Source organism: Vulpes vulpes, chromosome 6 (assembly GCF_048418805.1).
Source record: "Vulpes vulpes isolate BD-2025 chromosome 6, VulVul3, whole genome shotgun sequence".
NCBI classification, from domain to species: Eukaryota; Metazoa; Chordata; class Mammalia; order Carnivora; family Canidae; genus Vulpes; species Vulpes vulpes.
The window spans coordinates 89342514-89364325 of record NC_132785.1 but is presented as its reverse complement, the minus strand read 5'-3'; the positions used below and the strand labels follow the sequence as shown (position 1 = coordinate 89364325).

Below are 21812 nucleotides of genomic sequence, written 5' to 3'. Positions count from 1 at the left end.
CACATAGTCTTACTGATCAAGGTCTCAGACATGTATGTGACTGAACTTCTTTAGTTGCTCTTTCCTAATCTATAAAATGACAGGACAATATTCTTTATCTGAAAGGGCTTTAAGGGGGATTTCAAGAACCTGAAACGCAGTAGGTGCTAAACAGATGACAGCTTTTATTACCTAGAAGATAGAAATGAACCCTAAGAAATACTTCATCAGTGTATGAGAACCAACATATGCTCCAACATTAGTAGTGGCTTATATAGTATCTTAGTCCATCTGGGCTGCTATGATCACAGAATATAGTAGTCCACGGGGGCTGGATACCATAGACAGAGTAGATTATTAACAACAGAAATGTATTGCTCACCATTCTACAGGCTGGGAAGTCCAACACTGAGGTGCTGGGAGATTCAGTGTCTGGTGAGGACTTGCTTCCTGGTTCAGACAGCTGTCTTTTCTCTGTGTCCTCACATGGTGGAAGGAAGGAGGGATTGCTCTGGAGTCTCTTTTCTAAGGGCACTAATCCCATTCATGAGGAGTACCCTCATGACTTAATCACCTTTTATTTTTTAAATTTTTTTTTGATTTTTATTTATTTATTCATGAGAGACTGAGAAAGAGGCAGAGACATAGTCCTGCAGGGATCCTGATGCAGAACTTGATCCCAGGACCCTGGGATCATGGCCTGAGCTGAAGGCAAACACTCAACCACTGAGCCACCCAGATACCTGCTCCCCCCAGTCACCATTTAAAGCCCCCCACCAAATACCATCCCCTTGGGAGGTTAAGATTTCAACATACGAATCCTAGAGGACACATTCACATTCAGGGTATAGAATATGGTAATACGAATGGATTGTAAGATCCTTGAGAGCAGGGCACACACACACAGTTTCTCTTTTTCTGACTCATTCAGTCAGTACCTGGCACCTGAAGAGGGCATCAGTTGTTGGGAAACACCACTGGGGGTAAATGGGTGACGGGCACTGAGGGGGGGATGAGCACTGGGTGTTATTCTGTATGTTGCCAAATTGAACACCAATAAAAACAAATTTATTATTAAAAAAAAAAAAAGAAACACCACTGCCTTGATGGCTTAATGGAAAGCTATGCGTGGCTCAGAGCACGCTCTTCTCAGCGATCTGGTTCTGAGGTCAAGGGGGCTCTGCACCTTTTCTTGCTATTTTATAACTTCGTGAGTTACAGACAACTGATAGGCATGTGAAATGTATCTCACTTTAGATATGCAACTAATTCTGTCCAGGGGAGGTTCAAGTGATTTCTCTCTTCCTTTGTACAAGAAGATAGTTTTGTACCATTTGCAAATTCACCTCAGGATTCCTGATCTGTAAGTGTCTCTGCTTTTTGACTTTTGCTTTGAACCAGTTGTAACCTCTGTGTCCTTATCAATAATGAGTTAAATAAAATCTTCGATGTATTTATTTTACACCTGTGTGAAAGTCATGACTTTTTAACTTTTATGTGAAAAATTATCTCCTAATACACTATTTAATTGTGAAACTGAATTCAGGAATGTCTTTTTAGAAAACACTTGAACAGCCTCCTAGGGGACAACCTGACACATTTCTGGCTTGTCCTTTTGAGTCATCTCCTTTTATGTTCTCCTCAGGACTCTGACACTAAATAGCTATAAGACTTTGAATAACACATTTCCCCATCTGCAAAATAGTGGTTGAAGGAGAAACTGTTCATGAAGTGGCAGTTTTCAAACTTTATGGTCTAAGGACCCCTTTCCTCTTTTAAAATTATTGAGAACACCCTCAAATTATTAAGGATTTGGCTTATGTGGGTTATATCTATTGACATTTATCACGTTGGAAATTAAAACATAATTTTTTAAAAGATTTTATTTATTTATTCATGAGAGACACAGAGAAAGAGAGGCAGAGACACACACAGGAAGAGGGAGAAGCAGCCTCCATGCGGGGAGCCTGATGTGGGATTCGATCTTGGGACTCCGGGATCATGCCCTGAGCCAAAGGCAGATGCTCAGCTACTGAGCCACCCAGGCACCCCCAAAGGAGAAATTTTTATTTTATAATTTTTTTATTTATTTATTTTCACAAACTGAGAAATTTTTAAATGCACTTATTAATTCATTGAAGTAGCAATAACAAACCCATTACATGTTAATATAAATAACATATTTTTATGAAATATAACTGTTCTAAAACAAAAAATACAGCAAGACAAATGGCATTGTTTTACATTTTTGCAAATCCTTTTATTGCTTGGCTTAATAAAAGAGTCTTGGATTCTCACATGTGCATTTGCTATTCACTTACTATGAACTACATACATAGAACTTACTGACGTCAATTTTACATATGCTCTAGAAGCTCCATTATACTTATAAGAAAATGAGAATAGAAAAGGCAAATAATATCATAGCATTATAATTTTGAGCTATCAGAACCTCAGAAAGGATCTTAGGATCCTCCAGAGTTCTGGAATATTTTTTGAGACCTGCTGTTGTAAAGTAAGCCAAGATGTTGCACAGGTGGAAGCAGTAATTTTTTGCTGATGGGATGTACCAGAGCATCATGCTGACCCCTTTCTTAAAGTGACAGTTTTCTTTTGCAAACAGTCTGGAACAGCAAGCTTTTCATCATGTGTGTGCTTATGCAAATGCAGGAGCATCTGTTGCTCTGTGCTGGGATCCTGTGTGACAAGCTCCTGTGGGATATTGCATATTCCTGGAGCAGGGACAGGAAATGGGGTGGCGGTGGGGAGAGGAAAGGGAATGAGCACTATTCTTATCTCTTTCCAAGAGGCTCTGGGTGAATTCTTGAAGCTGCATTTGCAAGGGCCTCTGTCCTGTGTTCTTCCTCTTCTCAAATCAGGGCTTTTGGAGAGAAGCCTCCCCCGCCCCCAAGCCTCCACTGCCACCCAGACCCTGCTTCTGACCCTTGGAGGGTCACTGGGCTCTGAGATTACAGGGAAGCAGTGGTTAGAACAGCAGTTGGAAAGGGAAGGGATTTTCTCCTCCTGAAAGTCCTGAAAAAAAAAAAAAAAAAAGACAGACAGACTTCGGACCTTCACTGTGAGGCTCCTCTTTCGTGGTTTTCCATACACAGGCTCCTCCATACCAGGAAATACTTCTTGTGCAAGTGACCCTTTCTAGGTACCAAATGACCACAGTGGAGAAAAGGTAAGTATCAACATGAAAGAGTTCCCTGATTTCTTCCTTCCCGAAAAGCAATCTGGAAAAAAGGTTGGACGTTTACAAACAATCTACTTATTCTACAAATGAGAACAGATTCAGAACTTTCTAATAACCTACTTCTCAAGTACTTGCATTACAATTTCCACGATAAGATAGTAGTTAAGATGCGGAGAAAAGGGAACCCTCTTACACTGTTGGTGGGAATGTGAACTGGTGCAGCCACTCTGGAAAACTGTGTGGAGGTTCCTCAAAGAGTTAAAAATAGACCTGCCCTACGACCCAGCAATTGCACTGTTGGGGATTTACCCCAAAGATTCAGATGCAATGAAACGTCGGGACACCTGCACCCCGATGTTTCTATCAGCAATGGCCACAATAGCCAAACTGTGGAAGGAGCCTCGGTGTCCATCGAAAGATGAATGGATAAAGAAGATGTGGTCTATGTATATAATGGAATATTACTCAGCAATTAGAAACGACAAATACCCACCATTTGCTTCAACGTGGATGGAACTGGAGGGTATTATGCTGAGTGAAGTAAGTCAATCGGAGAAGGACAAACAGTGTATGTTCTCATTCATTTGGGGAATATGAATAATAGTGAAAGGGAATATAAAGGAAGGGAAAAGAAATGTTGGGAAATATCAGGAAGGGAGACAGAACATAAAGACTCCTAACTCTGGGAAATGAACTAGGGGTGGTGGAAGGGGAGGAGGGTGGGTGTTGGAGGGGAATGGGTGACGGGCACTGAGGTGGACACTTGACGGGATGAGCACTGGGTGTTTTTCTGTATGTTGGTAAATTGAACACCAATAAAAGTTAATAAAAAAAAAAAGATAGTAGTTAAGCGTTAAGTATTTGGAATCAAGACAGGTAGAGGTTCTTCTTGATCTCTACTCAACAGCAATGGGAACTTGGGAGAAACATCGACCTTTCTAGATCTCAGATTCCTCAGGTGTAAAATGGAGGGGAATTAGTTTGAGTGTCCCCTAAAACAGAGCCTGGATCTAGACGTAAGGGGTGAACATAATTTAATGGTGGTGAGGGTAAGCTCAGAAAGGAGAAATGTAGGAAGAAAAAAAAATGAGGTAAGATGGAAAAAGTAGGGTGTGTTCCTGGGCTGGGTACTATCTATTCTGGACAATTGAGGCTCCTTCCTGCTGGTGACCCTCTGAGAAACCATATGAAATCTATCCCAGAATTATCCTCTGAAGGGTGGGTGCCTGAGACATTAATCTCATCCCTCATAGGTTGAAGATTGCCCTGGTGGGGAGTGAACTTCCCCCGAGGAAAAATGAATCTCCACAGCAACTGTGGCTGAAATCAAAGTGGGTCACCAGATGTGACATGAGGCACCTAAGATATCTACTATAGGAGATACATGTTATTCATGTCATAGAGTCACTGTGAGCATGAAACACAATGGTGTCTTAACATATTGAGCATTGTGCCTAACACATGGCCAAGTGCTTAACAAGCATTCATTTGATTGTTGCCACTGCTGTTCTGGCGGTTATCATTATGACCATGATCATTGCCTTTTCTTGAATGACAGACATGGGGGGGTAACTTCATGGCTTGGAGACTCTGGGAATGATACATAACTCACAACCTATCTCTTCTGTACCAAGCCTGTATGATTTACTGTGACATATGGCCAATTGTTGCGATTATCACAGTACTTTTATTTTCTCCGTGTGTGTGTGTGTGTGTGTGTGTGTGTGTGTGTGTGTGTTGCCAAAATTTGGGCACAAAGACAAGGCACATTCTGTCAGTTGTATGGGGTAGAGAAAAGGCTGCCAACCATTGCTCTGGAGCAATGCTAATAGTACTTCCTGCAACAATGGAAATGTTCTAGATCTCTGCTATCCCAAACAGTAGCTACTAGCTGCGCATGGCTCTTGGACACTTAAAATATGGCTAGTGTGACTGAATCACTGAATTTTTAATTATATTCAATTCTAGTTCTTTTATGTCTCAGTTTAGCCACACATAGACACAGTGGAGAGCGCTTGAAGAGAGTGTTCCCAGGGCATAGTGGAAATGACCCCACCACTGGGGCTAGAATTAAGGCAGTACAGCCAGTGGTGCAATTCATCTGGCCCTTGGGCCCCCCAGTGCTCACGAGACCTCACTTCTGGCCTGGAGAGTGGTGGTATAATGGGGGCCAAAGGGCTGCTGACTGAAGAGAATGGAGTCCCAGGAACACTGGATGGCTCTGGTTGGGAGAAGAGAGGCCATAAGCCTAGTGCAGTGTGGTTCACTGTTGCGAGCACAGAGCCAATTGCTGACCATCACGGGGCAGGGAGCTGAATTCTTAGTTGTCTCTGGCAAGCTCTCAAGACCAGCTTTTACAGTTGTGCCTCTGTGTGGCTCCATTTCTCTCTGCAGGCATGTGGGCTGTGCTGAATCCATTAACAATCATTGCTGAGTACTTACTATGTTCTCAAGTGTTGTGCTAGACCAAGGCCTGTTCACCCGGTGTTTTCTACTCCCAAGCAAATTATAGGTTACCCAGAAAGACAAGATATTCATATAATAAGCCAAGGGTTTCGGCATCACTTCCTCTTTCCTCATCCCTACAGTGTTTTGTACTTTACAACTTCTCATTCAGATTGGTAATTGACTATTTCCTGGTCTCCTTCTTCCACTAAACCACAAAGTCCATGAAGACAGAGAGGTAGTGTCTATCCCAGCACAATGCCTCAAATGCAGTGAAATGCTAAATTATTTGAGACTGATGACAAGAGCAATAGGAGTTGAGAGGAAAGAGGTAAGTATTCCTGAAGTCATTCACTGTCAATATGGAATTCAGACTAGGTTTGAAAAATGAGCAAGATATATTTGAGGAGTAATGGATTCCAGGGCAGTAATATCTAAACAAAGACATGGAGGTAGGATTGAAAATATTACATTTATGGGAGACAGGATCAACCACAAGAAAGTTTAGGAAACAAGGTAGAATTAGTAGGGTGGGGCTTGACTCCCCAGGTGCCAGAGTATGGCTTTACTGGGTTGGTAAGAGCACCACAAGGCAGTGCACCCTGGGTGTCTGAGTATGCTGAAACTGGAGGATGCCTCTGTGAGTCTGGCAAGATGGGATTGGCATCAGTTGTTTTTGCCTTTAACCTTCAATCTCTCTTCCTTGAGTGGCAGTACTTCAATTTCCTTAGATTCGCTGTTCTGTCCCTGGGGTACAGTGACCCCACCTCCATGCCCAGGTTCAGGGATGGCTGGGATCTCAAACCAGGTCCAGCCGAGGAGAGTCTCAGGAAGTGTTGCAGGGATACAGCCGGGACTTGTGCTGGAGCTGTTATTATCTTTCTTCTGTGATTACTAAACTGGTGAGAGGAAGTCTGCAAGTGCTGACACTATACTGATGCTGCTGGGGAGAGTCTGTCTGACTCTTAAACCAGTGTAGGGGAAAGCAGGGCCAAAGAACATGAAAGACATCTGGTGACATCATCTCAGCATCTGGATCCAGCTGACCCTGAAGTGGGACTTATTTCTGAGCTCTTCAGTTCTTAGCCAGTTTCATTCAGGTTCCTGCCACTTGCAACCAAAGACATCCTGCTTAATGAATATCCAGGGTAAGCGGGGTGGCTCAAAATGGGAGATGAGTTGGAGTGGCCACACCAGCAGACGCGGCAGGGATTCAGATGTGTGGTACCCAGGGTCTGAACCGGTGGGGGGGGGGGTGGGTGGGGAGGGAGGGATGTGAGGGCCAAGAGGACAGGAGGTAGGTCAAGCAATGAGAAGGCACTATCTAGATTTTTCTTCCCTTCAAAAGTTGTGCAAGCAGTGTCTAGTGATTCTTTATCACCTCTTCCTTCATGATGCCTCTGTACCTTCTCTTTCATTTGGTTTTGAAAACTTAGTGAAGCAAATGAAGCAGGTATTCTTGTCACCATTTTATAGCGTTGGAGAAGTTCAAGGACTTGCCCGAGGTCATGTGGGAACTCTGGGGGCTGGTTTTGATTCTCTAGCACACACTAGATGGCCTCTTGCATGGGTCCTGTGTGAAGCCACCAGGCACACCGTCTTTCAGTCACCTTAGGACGGAGGTGCATCCCCACCCCCAGGACATGGAGAAACAGTAGGAGTTCTTACCGAGGAAAGGCCCGGGAGCCCATGACCCTTTTCATTAAAAATAAATTCTGCCTGAGTCTCCTGGTTCTAAATAGAAGAAAATGTAGATTTGGGGCAGAACCGAAGGGAAAGGGATTTCCCTTGGCAAATTATTTGCAATTTGTGGATTGGAGCTGACCCAGCTCCAATTCCCACGTCATTGTGAGTACTGTCTAAAATGTGACCAGCTTATTAAAGAACCAGAGCTGGAGGCAATCCTTTCACATGGGCTCAAACAAAACAGGAGCAGAGTTAGAGCCCACCAGCTTCCTACTCACCGTGTCTCATGTGTAGGATCCATCTAGATTTTCACCCACAGGTTATACGTCTACTCCTGGTCAGGCACTTCCCATGGCTGTGGGAATAAAAGTGAGCATACACACGATTGGTCTGTGCCTTTCCTTAGGCGGTATGAAAAGCTACCTGTCATAAGTAAGCGGTCAGCGGTCCTCAGACTATCGCATGCAGTGGAGTGCATGTATTTAAGTGCCACCGCCAGAAATTCTGAGTTGGTTGGGGCCCCTTATCTGCCTTTTTAATAGGTGATTCTGAGGCAGATGGTCGAGGAACCATTGTCTGAGAAACAGTGCTGTTAAGTGTACAAGCGCACCAACTCCTAGTGGCCCCTTTATCAGGGGCTGTCACTGCTGTGATGCTGCTGTCACTGACACAAGCCCTGGGAGAGCCAGCACTTTCTTGACTAACAGAGTCTAGTCCTCACTGGTATAATTTGCGGGACATAAAGGTTTTGTTGACTAAGGATACCTCTGAGGAGCTGCTGAATCCAGAATTCTAAGCATTTCATCTTCTCCAGTACTCCTTTTCAATCGTGAACAACTTATGGAGAACAGCATTCTCTGTGTTCTTTTAATTAATTAATTAATTAAATTTTGGTGAAGGAAAAATCCTAGTGTGGCACACTCACAGCACGTTGGAGCATGATCAGAGCTCATCTGTCCTCATCGTCCAGTCTGCCGGAGCCCTGGGCTCTTCCCCCTCACCTTTCTCTGTCCTCAGGCGTGGGTCTCTGAGATGTAGAGCCCCATGGAGAAAGGCTTTTAAAGTTTCCTGTGAGTCTTTCCTTCCTTAGGGCACTTCTATTAACAAAATTCTAAGGTAAATCAATGGGTTCCTATTTCCCCACCCATCCTGTTATGTGTCATCATTCTTCTCATGTTAACCATGAAATCAATGGGTGAGGTGCCCCTATAGGCCCTTGCAATGAAATTGACTGCATATGAAATGAATTTGAAAATTCCATTTATTAAAACAAATACATTGTATGGGATGAAAATGTGCACATCACATTCAGCTTTTCCCGCTTTCACATTTCTGTATTTTCCTCTCTTTGAAAGACACACTCCATAGATATTGTATAGGAAAAATGTGAACAATCCTTGGGTTGGAAAACATTAATGATACGTAATAACTTACCATTGCCAGAAGCAGCTTGAAGCAAATATTAAAAAAAAAAAACTACAAAAATCTAAGACAACATGCTTAATTTCCCCAAATCCCATTTGTGAATAGGAGCATGTGGAGAAATGGTTTTTAATTTTTTCTTGGTAAGCAATCTCTTTCAAATATTATTATCAAAATTAGTCTCAGGTCATAGTACTATTTTGCAATTTCTAATTTAAATGATATAATACTTGATTTGAAACTGAAAAAAAAAAGAGAAAAAAGAAATCAGAGTTAATATTGCAGATGTGCAAGATTTTTTTTCCTAACATGAGGGTTATTGTTATAGTTTAACTGCATGGCAGATTTTCATTACTATCCAATACATTATACACAGAAATTAGGGCCTTGAATAATTAAGTTAAAATTTCCTATTAGATAGTTATGCTGGTGGAAATGATTGTTGGATTTCTAACAGAATTAAAGCTCTTTAGAGGTATAAGTCATCAAAAGATTTCTTTCCCCCTTAACAAGTAAAAATACCAATAAGCAAAAACTCATATAGACACTCTGGAATTATAATACCATACTACAGGACATGAATATGAAAAAGCTGAAACATTTTCCTTAAATTCAGAGGGGCTGTGTATTTTCTGCTCTTTCTCTTCTTTTGTAAACAAGGTCACATGCAGTTTGGAACTTCCTTAACTTTTAATTACCAGAGCCATATTATTACGGTGCTTCCTTCAAGTTTTAATTCCATTTTAATTGCTCCAAAGATCTAGATTTACATAAAAATATAAAACATCCCTCTAAGGAAAATAAATGGTGTGGATTATGAAAATCCTTACAATGACGCCATAATCACCATCAAAAGGTGCTTTATTCAAGTTTTTTTTTTTATGTGACCACATATTCAATTCATGTTTTGGCTAATTTCAAAATGTGATACAGTTTTAGCTGATTCCACAGTATTACTAAGCTAATGGTACAATACAGCATATAGTTTAATAAATACTCTGCCAAGGTCTTCCTACTAAATCTTCATTAGTGTCTCACCGCTCACCGACTATTACAACATCCCAAGGTTTGAACAGAAGTATCTGGTTATAGAAGTACATTCATACATTTTGCAAGCATCTCAGCATTCCTTTGTTCCCTGCCCTAGGTGTGAGCTTTAATTGGATGTATTTATTCTTTTACCATCATGCCCATAAAAGGAGCTAATGAAAATATTTACTAACCCCTTCAAAATCTGTCCTTGGCATATTAAGCTTTTATATCTTCTCTTTTTCTTCCTTTCCATCTTTTTTTTTTTAAACAGAAGAGAATGAAAAGAAAGTAGAATTGATTTGGAAATGGTCTTTTGCAATTTTAAAGTTAACAGTGAGATGTAAGAGCAGTCCTCTTTTGCCTAAGAATGGCACAGAAAAAAGTGACACAGGTTTCCAGGACCTTCCATTACTGAAGAAGGCTAGAGCTGTAATGAAAAATCACTTTCAATATTATCTCTTGGGGAGAGAGAGCTCTAGCTGCAAGCAAGTTGTAAATAAAGACTGAGAGACTCTAACAAACAAGATGGAGAACAAAACTAGAAATGGTTCTATTGAAAAATTTTTTGAGTGAAAAGCGAAGACCATCTCAGAGGCAAAAAGAGCCAGAACCCCTTTTGGTGTTGCTGACTGTGGGGTGAAAGGGGGTCGTATCTGCCCCTCTCCCTGCCCCTCACCTGGCAGGTGAACAGCCAGGATTCTGAGAATGGGTCTTCTCTGGAGCCATTGGTTTATTTCTCCAGATACTTGAACAAATAGAACGTGTTCTTTCAATCTAGAATTTCCACGATTCAGGGAAAGATGAGATTTGCTCTTACACTATGACAAGAATGCCTCCCAAATGATGGTGAATTCTTCCCTTCTCCTGCTTGCTGTTTCTGGGACTGCCCTGGATCCTAGATACAACCAAAATGCTTCAGATTCTGGAAAATGCGTGGAAGAGGTGTCTACACCACTGTGAACTCAGAGGTATTCTGGGCATGGGTAAGGCTCTGAGGTAATCTCAGTTTTCAAGACACTGAGTTTTTTTTCTTTTTTAGCTTCTTTTCTCTCTCATTTTGGTTCCAAACTTTAGTTAAAACCACAAACCTTCTGAATGGATGTAACATAGGGACATTTTCATGCAGTATTACTCAAAAATTGTCACAAATATATGAAAGCACCAGTCACAACACATGATTTACTTTTACTTGCAGAATCAAAGCTATCATGTACAAATGTTAAGAAGTGTGATAAGAGAACACAGACAACTGGCATTTTTTTTGTTATTACCATGAGGGTCAACCACGGGGAACATCTCCCTAAATATTTGGGTGCTCATCCTTGGAGTTCAGTCTTACAGACAAATCCAGTCTTATCTCTGTACTACTCTAATGGGAAGGGGTGGAAGGAGAGGGATGAGAGAAGAACAAAAGAAAAAGGCACAAAGACTAAACATCAATGCCATTAAACCAAACTGCGGCTACACTGGACAATTCAGCTTATCAAAGGGTATTCTAAAGGCAATATTCATTCCAAGAAGGTCATACATATCTGAGCTCAGTACAGCTGTCTGTTTTATTTTTATTTTTTAAATATGAAGCAGAAACATAAGGTTTGGGGAGGGATAGCAGAAAAGAAATGAGGCGGATTTTATCTTTACATATTCCCCTCCTCCAGGCGGTTCTGCAGTGATCAGATCTCTTAACTCGGGATGTGGTTTGGCTTTCATTGTCATCAAGGGGACCAGTTCTTTAAACATGCATAGCCTGGAGTTTCCAGGATGGTTCTCCTCCCTCTCTTTAAATGCTGTGGACTAGAAAGGCGCCCACTTTGCTAAAAACTCGACATCAGTGTCCCAGGAGCCCTGAGGCTCTTCAGGCTCCTCGTGAAGACTTAAAGGATGGCGCAGAAGAACTTCTTCTCCCTAAATGGGTTTTCTGAGGCCGGGACGGGGGTCAGCAGGGGGTCTTCCTTGGCATGTGCCTCGCAGTAGGCCATCAAGTCTGCGGCCGCCTTGGATACCTGGAGAGGAGGACAAGAACAACGGGACCTTTAGAGGAGCATTTGCGGAAGCATCCACGCAGGTGCATGCAGCCAGGGCCCAGACTTCCGAGTCTACCTACCCCCACCCCCCCCAGGACTTCGGCTCAACTCCCAGGGGCACGCATCACTAGCTCAGGGGAAAATGAGGCTGCGCCCTCAACCTCCTTAGGGCCCCCATTTGCTCATCTGCAAAGAAGGGGGTTGGTGATCTCGATCTCATGGGGTTGTCTCCAGCAGGTCCGGGTCTCAGGCGAGGTGAGTGAGGCACAAACAGAATGGAGTGCTGCTCATTGTTCGGGTCTTGTGAGGATCATCCTGGCATTGGTATAGCCCTGGCAAGGGGAGGGGGTCTGCTTAAATTTTGTGCCTCTTTACTCACCTCATTCTAGTTACTCCCAGCCCTGGCTGCAAGGGTTAAATGAGATCGTCCAGGCAAATGGCTTAGTGCCTGGCACATACTAGGCTTTCCACATGGCCTAGCCATGATTACTATTCCATAGTTGTACCTCCTTGCTTCTGGAATTGTTAGGATGCATGAAGCCATGTTGGTTAACTTTTTATTTTTATTTATTAAAAGGTTTTATTTATTTATTTATTTATCTATCTATTATCTATCTATCTATCTATCTATCTATCTATCTATCTATCTATCTATCTATCTATCAGAGAGAGAGAGAGCACGCGAGAGCGCGCACACAAGCAGGAAAAGAGGGAGAGGGAGAAGCAGACTCCTGCTGAGTAGGGAGCTCCATGTGGCGCTTAATCCCAGGACTCTGGGATCACCACCTGAGCTGAAGGCAGGCACTTAACACCCTGGAGCCACCAGGTGCCCCTGATTTCCTTTTTAAACAAACACGTCAGAATATATATGTGGTATATATAAAACAAAAAATGCACATATATAAAATACATAACTTCATGTATTTTCATATATTACAATATATACATATATATCATTATATATAATTTATTATACATCTGATAAATATATTACTTCAATCCAATACTGTATCCCTTAGGGAATCCCATTGTGAGGTTGGTCAGTGATTTCACTAATGCTAATGTTTCTCACATTTCTGTAGCTTCTTCTTGAGAATTATCTGGAATACCTTCTTTCAACCAGCCTTGACAATGGCAAATTTTCACTACTTGAGGGTGGACTTAATTTGGGAAAATAAACTGAAGGTCAATTATGACCACATCTGGGAACTAGGTGGGTGATCTACCTGAGGAATGTCATTTGGGCTCAAAAACCCTAAATGGAGTTTAGGAGTCTGTTTCTTACCTGACATAATATACTTGCACTGGAGATCATTCCAAAAGATTTATTAACATCACTGTACTACTATGATAGTCTTTCAAAGTGACCACTGAAAGGATAATCCTCTGTGAGAGCGGGATGGATTATATTATTGCCAAAAAAAATTCACTGCCCCACCCTACAGGTGGATTATACATACCCACACAATGACATCAGAGTTGCTCTGGCCAATGAGGTATGAGAGAAATGATATGGGTCACTTTGGGGCAGAAGTATCAAGAACCGATACATAGTTTGTCATGCTCTTCTCTCTGCCAATTTTTCCAGCTGAAATTATTTGCTGAGAATCACCTTAATTGATTCAGAGGTTTTAACAAAAGGCATAGTGGCCATATCCTTGATTTGTGCCTTGCCTTATGGCTGAGTTGATTACAGCTTTGTCACTTAAAGGCCTTTCAATTTTATAGTTTACTGCTTTCATCTTCTAATCCCATAAGTCTTTGAATTTTTGGACTCTGTTCCTTTCATCACAGGCCAGACAGAGGCAATATTCTGAATAGAGGCTGCTGCATCTGCCAGGGTCCATGATCAAAGTGACATGGTGTGGTGTGGCAGCTGATCTGTAAAGGACATGTGGTGGGAATAAGAAGTATATCTTTGTTGTTGTAAGCCCCTAAGAATGGGACGAGAGGACCTTTTGTTACTACGACAAAACCTCATCTACCCTGATTGATACAAAGAGATATAGGTATTATTAGATGTGTACTGGTTTCTTCAGTCTGCCTTAACAAATTGCCACAAACTGGTGACTTAAAACAACAGAAATTTATTTCCTGTCAGTGCTATAGACTGGAAGTTCAGAATCAAGGTTCCCACTGGAGGCCTAAGGAGAATCTGCTCCATGCTTCTTAGCTAGCGCCTGGTGGTTTCCAGCAATCCTTGGTGTCCCTTGGCTTATAAATGCATCACTCCAATCTCTGCCCGTATCCTCACATAGCCTTCTGGCCTGTATGTCTCTGTCCTCACATGGCATTCTCTTCTTTGTCTATCTTCAAATTTCCTACCTACCAATCATTGGAATAGGGCCCACCCTAATCCAGTATGAGCTCATCTCAACTTGATGACATCTACAAATATTCTACTTCCAAATAAGATCACATTCTCAGGTTCCAGGTAGGTTTAGGGGCACTATTCAAGGCAGTACAATATAGTTATGTAAAAGTCAGTCTTACCTTTTTTTTTTTTTTTTTTGCATTTAAAATGACCTCTTATTTACCTTTTTTCCAGCTTTGAGATATAATTGATATATAATAGTGTGACTTTAAGGTGTACATTGTAATGATTTGATACACTACTATATTGTGAAATGATAACTACAGTAGGTTAATTAACAGCTCTCATAATTACCTTTTTTTTGTATGTATGTGGTGAGAACATTTAAGATCTGCTCTTTTAGCAACTTTCAAATGTATAATACAGTATTGTTAACTGTGGTCATCATGTTGTCCATTCTATCCCCAGAATTTACTCATCTTATAACCGGAAGTTTATAGCCTTTGACGAACATCTCCCCACTTTCCTCACCATGCAGCCCCTGGCAACCACTATTCTACTCTGTTTCTGTGAGTCAAATTTTTTAGATTTCACATGTGAGTGTCTTTCTCTGTCTGATTTATCTCACTTAGCATAGTGCTGTCAAGGTCCATCATATATCACAAATGGCCACGTTTCCTTTTTCATGGTGGAATAATATTCCATTAGTATGTATATAATACAGCTTCTTAATCCATTCACCCAAAGATGAACACCTAGGTTGTTTCCATATCTTGACTATTGTGAATAAAGCTGCAATGAATATGAGGGCACAGATATCTCTTTGAAATCCTGATTTCATTTCCCTTGAATATATATCCAGAACTGGAACTGCTGGATCATATGGTAATTCCACTTTTGATTTTTTGAGGACCATCCATAGTGCTTTCCATACTGACTGCACCATTATACATTTACACCAACAGCAGATAAGGGTTCCCTTTTCTCTGCATCTTCACCAACACTTGTTATCACTTGTCTTTTTTGGTAATAACCATTCTAACAGGTGTGAAGTGATACCTCATTGTGTTTTGATTTGCATTCCCCTAATTAGTGATATTGAACAGCTTTTCACATACATGTTGGACATTTACGTGACTTCTTGGAAAAATGTCTACTCAGTTCCTCTGCCCATTTTTAATCAGATTTTTTCCTTGTGTGAATTCTTTATATATTTTAAATATTAATCCATTACCATATATATGGTTTGCAAGTATTTTCTCCTTTTCCATAGGTTGCCTTTTCATTTTGTTGTCTTTTGTTGTGTAGAACCTTTTTATTTAGTCTCATGTAGACCTTCTTAATTATTTTTGCTTTTGTTGCATGTACTTTTGGTGTCATATTCAAGAAATCATTGCGAAGACCAAGGTCAAGGAGCTTATCCCCTATGTCTTCTTCTAGGAGTGAGTTTCAGGTCTCACATTTAAGCCTTTGATCCATTCTGAGTTAATTTTTGTGGTGGTGTAAGATATGGGTCCAGTTTCATCCTTTTGCATATGATTATCCAATTTTTCCAATATCATTTATTGAAGAGATGATCTTTTCCTATTAAGTATTCTTGTCAAATATTAATTGATGGTATATACTAGGGTTTATTTCTTGGCTCTTTATTTTGTTCCATTGGTTTTTGTGTCTATTTTTTATGCCATACTATTTTGATTACTATGGCTTTGTAATAGAGTTTGAAATCAGGAGTGTGATGCTTCCACTTTTGTGCTTCTCAGGACTGCTTTGGCTATTCAGGTTCTTTTGTGGTTCCATATGAATTTTATTATTATTTTTCTATTTCTGTGAAAGATGCCATTGGAACTTTAATATGGATTGCACTGAATCTATAGACGGTTTTGGGTAGTATGGACATCTTAACAATACTAATTCTTCTAATCTATGAACACAGACTATTTTTTCCTTTTATTTGTGTCTTCAGTTTCTTTCATTAAAGTCCTAGTTTTCAGTGTACAGCCCTTTCACATTCTTGGGTAAATTTATTACTAAGTATTTTATTGTTTTGGTGCTATTATGAATGAGAGTTTATTTCTTTTTCTGCTATTTAATTCTTTTTATTTAAAAACATAATGGATGTCTGATGCTGATTTTGTATCCTGCTACTTTACTGCTTAGCTTACTTTGTTGATTAGTTCTAAGTTATTTTGTGTGTGGGATCTTTAGAATTTTCTATATATAAGATCATGTCATCTTCCAACAGAGACAATTTTACTTCTTCCTTTCTAATTTGGACGCCTCTTATTTCTATTTCTTACCTGACTTCTCTGGCTAGGACTTTTAGTACTATGTTGGATAGGAGTGGTGAAAGTAGGAGCCTTTGTCTTGTTCCTGATCTTAAAAGAAAAGCTTTCAATTTTTTATCATTGAAGATAATGTTAGCTGTGGGCTTGCCATATATGGCCTTATTATGTTGAGGCACATTACTTCTATGCCCAATTTATTGAGTTATCATGAAAGAATGTTGTATTTTGTTAAATGCTTGTTCTACCTCTATTGAGATGATCATATGATTTTTATCTTTCATTCTATTAATGTGATATGTCACATTTTGTTGATTTGTTGCACCATCTTTGCCTCCCAGGGATAAATCCCACTTAACTGTAGTGTATGATATTTTAAATGAACTGTTGAATTTGGCTTGCTAATATTTTGTGGAGATTTTTTGCATCTATTCACTAGGGATATTGGCCTATAGTTTTCTTATCTTGTAGCATCTTTATCTGGCTTTGATATCAGGGTAATTCTGGCGTTTTATAATTCCTTTGGGAGTATTCCCTCCTCTTCAATTTTGGACGAGTTTGAGAAGGATTAGCATACATTCTTTTTAAAATATCTGGTAGATTTCACCAGGGAAACCATCTGGTCTTGGGCTTTTCCTTGTTTGGAGGTTTTGATTACTGATTCAATCCCTTTACTTTTTATTGGTCTGTTCAGATTTTCTATGTCTTTATGATCTAGTCTTGGAAGGTGTTATGCTTCTAGGAGTTTATCCATTTCTTCTAGGTTGTTATCCAATTTATTGGCATATAATTTTTTGCAGTAGTCTCATGATCCTTTGTGCTTCTGTGGTATCAACTGTAATGTCTTCTTTCATTTTTTGAGTTTTCTTTTTTTCCCTCAGCCTAGCTAAAGATTTGTCAGTTTTGTTCACCTTTTCAAAAATCAGCTCTTAGTTTCATTGATCTATTCTATTATTTTTCTGATATCTATTTCATTTATTTCTGCTCTTATCTTTATTTCTTTACGTAACTGCTAACTTCAGGCTCAATTTCTTTTTTCTTTCTTTCTTTCTTTCTTTCTTTCTTTCTTTCTTTCTTTCTTTCTTTCTTTCTTTCTTTCTTTCTTCTTTCTTTCAATAGTTTATTTATTTATTCATGAAGGACACACAGAGAGAGAGGCAGAGACACAGGTAGAGACACAGGCAGAGGGAGAAGCAGTCTCCATGCAGGGAGCCTGACATGGGACTTGATCCCGCAACTCCAGGATCATGCCCCGGGCCAAAGGCAGATGCTCAACCACTGAGCCACCCAGGTGTTCCAATTTGTTCTTTTTTAAGTTCCTGAGGTTTAAAGTTAGGTTATTTAGGATCTTTAATTATTTATTTTTTAATGCCGGTGACTATTGCTATAAACTTCCCTCTTGGAACTGTTTTTGCTGTTTCTCATAAGTTTAGGGATGTTGTGTTTCCACTTTTTTGTCTCCAGATATATTTTTTTTTTATTTGCCTTCTAATTTCCTCTTGATCTATTGGTTTGCTGTTCAGGAATGTGCTGTTTAATTTCCATATATGTGTGAATTATCCAATTTTCCTCCTGTTATTGATTTGTAGTTTCATACCACTGTGGTTGGAAAAAATGTGTATTCTGCTATTGGATGGAATGGTCTGTATATGTCTTTTAGATCCTTTTGGTTTAATATATATATATATATTCAAGTCCAATGTTTCCTTATAAATATTCTGTCTGGGTGATCTATCCATTGTTAAAAGTGGGCTATTCCCTACTATTATTTTATTGCTGTCTATTTCTCTTGTCAGGTCTGGTGATATTTGCTTAATATATTTAGGTATTCTTGTGTTCATGTATATTTATTTATGATGGCTATATCCTCTTGATGAATTGACCCCTTTAACATTATATAATGACTTTGTCTCTTGCTACATCTTTTGGCTTAAAGTGTTGCTCTTTAATTGACATTACATTGCTTGTAAAAATATTTTTATTTTGCTCCTATTATGTTTCAGACATTGAGTTTTCTCTTTTGATCCACACAATAATCCTGAGGTTGGAATTGTTAAATTCCTTTCATAGGTGAAAATTAAGGCTCAACAGATTGCTTGAATTGTTCAATGTCATACAGCAAAGTACATGGCAGGAAAAAAAAACTGAACCCTGATGTTTTGCCATTAAGCCACAGTTATCTACATATAAGCTACTCAAATGCAGGGCTAGTTCTAAGGGTTGAATTTGAAATTCTTTGTGCATCTTTATGAAATGCTACTATGATAGAATGAAAGAAAACAGCCTGTTCTTGTCTTAGCTCCTCCAAATGAAAGCAAAGGACAGACTTTCAGACTGAATCTCAATTACTTTTTTTTTTTTAATGTGTGTGCCTTTTACTTGTTTGAGCCATAGTCATTATTATCCCAAACAGGAGCTCAGCTGTAAGCAGCAAAGACTAGGCAACAGTAATATCTAAAATTCACTTATTAAGCAGAAATCCAGCACCATCCCTACTCTTCTGCAATGCTCACACAAACACAGCCCTACCTTAGAAATATTGCAGGTTCAGTTCCAGACCACTGCATTAAAGTGAATACCACAATAAAATGAGTCAAATGAATTTTTTGGTTCCCCAGGGCATATACAAGTTATGTTTACACTATACTGTAGTCTATTAAGTGTGCGATAGCATTATTATACCTAAGAAAACAATGTATATGCTTTAATTCAAAAATACTTCATAATTAAAAAATGCTAACCATCATCTAAGCTTTCAGCAAGTCACAATCACTAGTCACAGATCACCAAAACAAATAATGAAAAAGTGTAAAATATTGCAAGGATTACCAAAATGTGACATAGAGTCACCAAGTGAGGAAATGCTATGGGAAAAATGACACAAATAGACTTGCTCAATGCAGGGTTGCCAAAAACCCTTCAATTTGTAGAAACCGCAGTAGCTAAGAAATGCAATAAAGCAAAGCAAAATAAAACAAGGTATGCCTGCATGTGGCAGAAATGTTCAAAATCTTTTTATGATATAGTAAGTGCTATATTGGGCAAAATTAACAGCTTAAGAGTTGCTTATATCTTATATTTGAACACTTGATTCTGAATGGTTTCTTTCTCAAAATATTGTATGACTTTTATCTTGTTTCCTTAACTAGATTGCAATTCTATGTGAGTGAGAGTCCAACACATTGTCAGAATCCTAGCAGTAATGAGAATAATTACTAATATTTATCTGCCCTTGCCACATGTCAGAACTGTGCTAACCACTGTACATACAGTATCTTATTTAATCCTTACAACAATATTATGGGTCACAAGCTATTATTCTCATCTTAAATATGTGAATTTGAGGATTCATTAGGAAGGTGTTTACCATAGGTGTCATAGCTCACAAGTGGCTGAGCAGTGAGTCTTAGTGTTCCTGACTTAATCCTATGGCTACTCTTCCTTTCTAACCCATAGTGTCATCCTTGTCCCCTACCTTAAATGAGTCAAGCAGTAGTCTGCCTGGCAAGTCTCTTTCTGACTATCTCTACTATAACATTTTGCACACAGTGCCTTTTACATTATATAGCCCTAGGCCTACTTCCTTTAAGGTTTCCCCAGTAACCCTAGGCAATCTCTCTCTTTTCTGTCCTGTTGATTATTCCTCCCAAAATATCTCAAATTTGTCTCCTTATTGTCATGGCTGTTGTGACTACCCAAGTTTAAGCCTCCATCTTCTTGCTCCATGTTTACAGAAATAACTCATTAAATAAAAAGTGATTAATTTGGGTTTCCAAAGGAGTCTGCTAAAAACTTAATGTCTGTGCCCTCCAAAATGTATATGTTGAAACTTAAGTCCCAATGTGATGGAATTTGGAGTTTCTCATGAATGGAATTAGTGCCATAAGAGAGTATAAGAGAGATCACTGAGTTCCCTCGCCCCTTCTGCCATGTGAGAACCTAGTATGAAGTCAGCCATCTACTAATCAGGAAGCAGGCTCTCATTACACATGGAATCTGCCAGTGCCTTGATTGTGGACTTCTCAGTCTCCAGAACTGTGACAAAAAATGTCTGTTGTTTAAAAGGCATCCAGTCTATGGTATTCTGTTATAGCAGCTCAAATGGACTAACACAGAGTCAACAGATAGAATTTAAGGGGGTGGTTTATGAACATTGATGATAAAAATTACATCTCTATCTTCACTAACCTCAAGCATCTCTGTCCATTACATTCCCAGATGTAGACAATACACAACACTAGCATTAGCAGTCCCTCTGACTTGATTAGCTATAGAAATCAGGTATTTCCCATCACATTAAAAGTTATTACAAATATCTCAACATTTCATTTATGTTCACCTACTTTATAATTACAGACCCACTATAAGATCTCATACAGTTAATAAAGGAGTACATATATAACTCTATCACAAATGTTTTTCTAGAAAATATTCTGATAAATTGTATTCCCATATGATTAGTTTCCTTTATAATTGAAAACATTACTCTGAGAAGGAGACCATATGCTTCAGTAGGCTGCCAAACAGGTCTAGGGCAGAAAAAAAGTTTAAGAATCTCAGTTGTAAACGAATTCCCTGCTTTGACTACCGTGCCAAGAGTAGTATTTTCCATATTGCAGCTAGAAAGTTAATTTAAAAATATAAATTGGCTCATACCACTCTCTTACTCAAAACCTCTAATAGTTTCCCATTGTACTTCATAGAGAACCAAAACATCTTAAAACAGCCTGTGGGTCTTGCACACTTTGGGCCTGCCTATCTTTCCAATTTCATGTGTGGCATTCTTCCCTCCTCACACACGCCTCCGCTAATGTTATAGAAGCTCCAAACTCTTTTCTGTCTCAGAGCTTCACACATACAATTCCCTGGAACATTCTTTCCCCTATTTTCTCAACAGCCTGACTCCTTATCTTCCTTTAGGAGTCAGCTGAAATACTGCCTCTTTGCAGAGTCTTTAATGACCACCTCATCCAATAATGACTTTCCTCATTATGTTCTTTCATCCCATTCTTTTCCTTTATAGGAAAGCATTTCTCACAATTTATAATGACAACCATTGTTTATCTGCTGTTTGATATTTGTCTTTCACTTTAGGCAGTATAGTCTATGAAGGCAGAAACTATATCTGCTTTATCTACCACTGTATGATCAATGCCAGACATGTGATAGACACTCAGATAACCGCTGAAGAAGTTCTCAAAGATAATCTTATTCAACAAATATTCTGTTCAACTAATATTTACTGAGTACCTAATAAGCCAGGCATAGGTCTGGATACTTGGAATAATAAAGGATCAAAATACCCAAAGATTTCTGTTCTTGTGGAACTTATGCAATTTTCTAGACTTTTAAATTAAGACTATGATGAAAAAAATACACCAATTACACTGGGAAAATATACGAACAAGTAGTTTTTAAAGGTTAGG

General features: G+C 39.4%; 1 protein-coding gene across 7 annotated transcripts in view; it reads right to left on the bottom strand.

Annotated features, from left to right (window-relative positions):
- Nucleotides 1–8552: 8552 nt before the first annotated feature.
- GNG2 (G protein subunit gamma 2) overlaps nucleotides 8553–21812 on the bottom strand; it is a 196596-nt gene continuing 183336 nt past the window's right edge. For all 7 annotated transcript variants that reach the window (XM_072761563.1, XM_072761564.1, XM_072761562.1 and 4 more), the window contains one exon: nucleotides 8553–11766. In XM_072761563.1, the coding sequence (XP_072617664.1) occupies nucleotides 11638–11766 (129 nt within the window). In that variant the 3' untranslated portion in view covers nucleotides 8553–11637. The remainder of the gene's footprint in view (nucleotides 11767–21812) is intronic.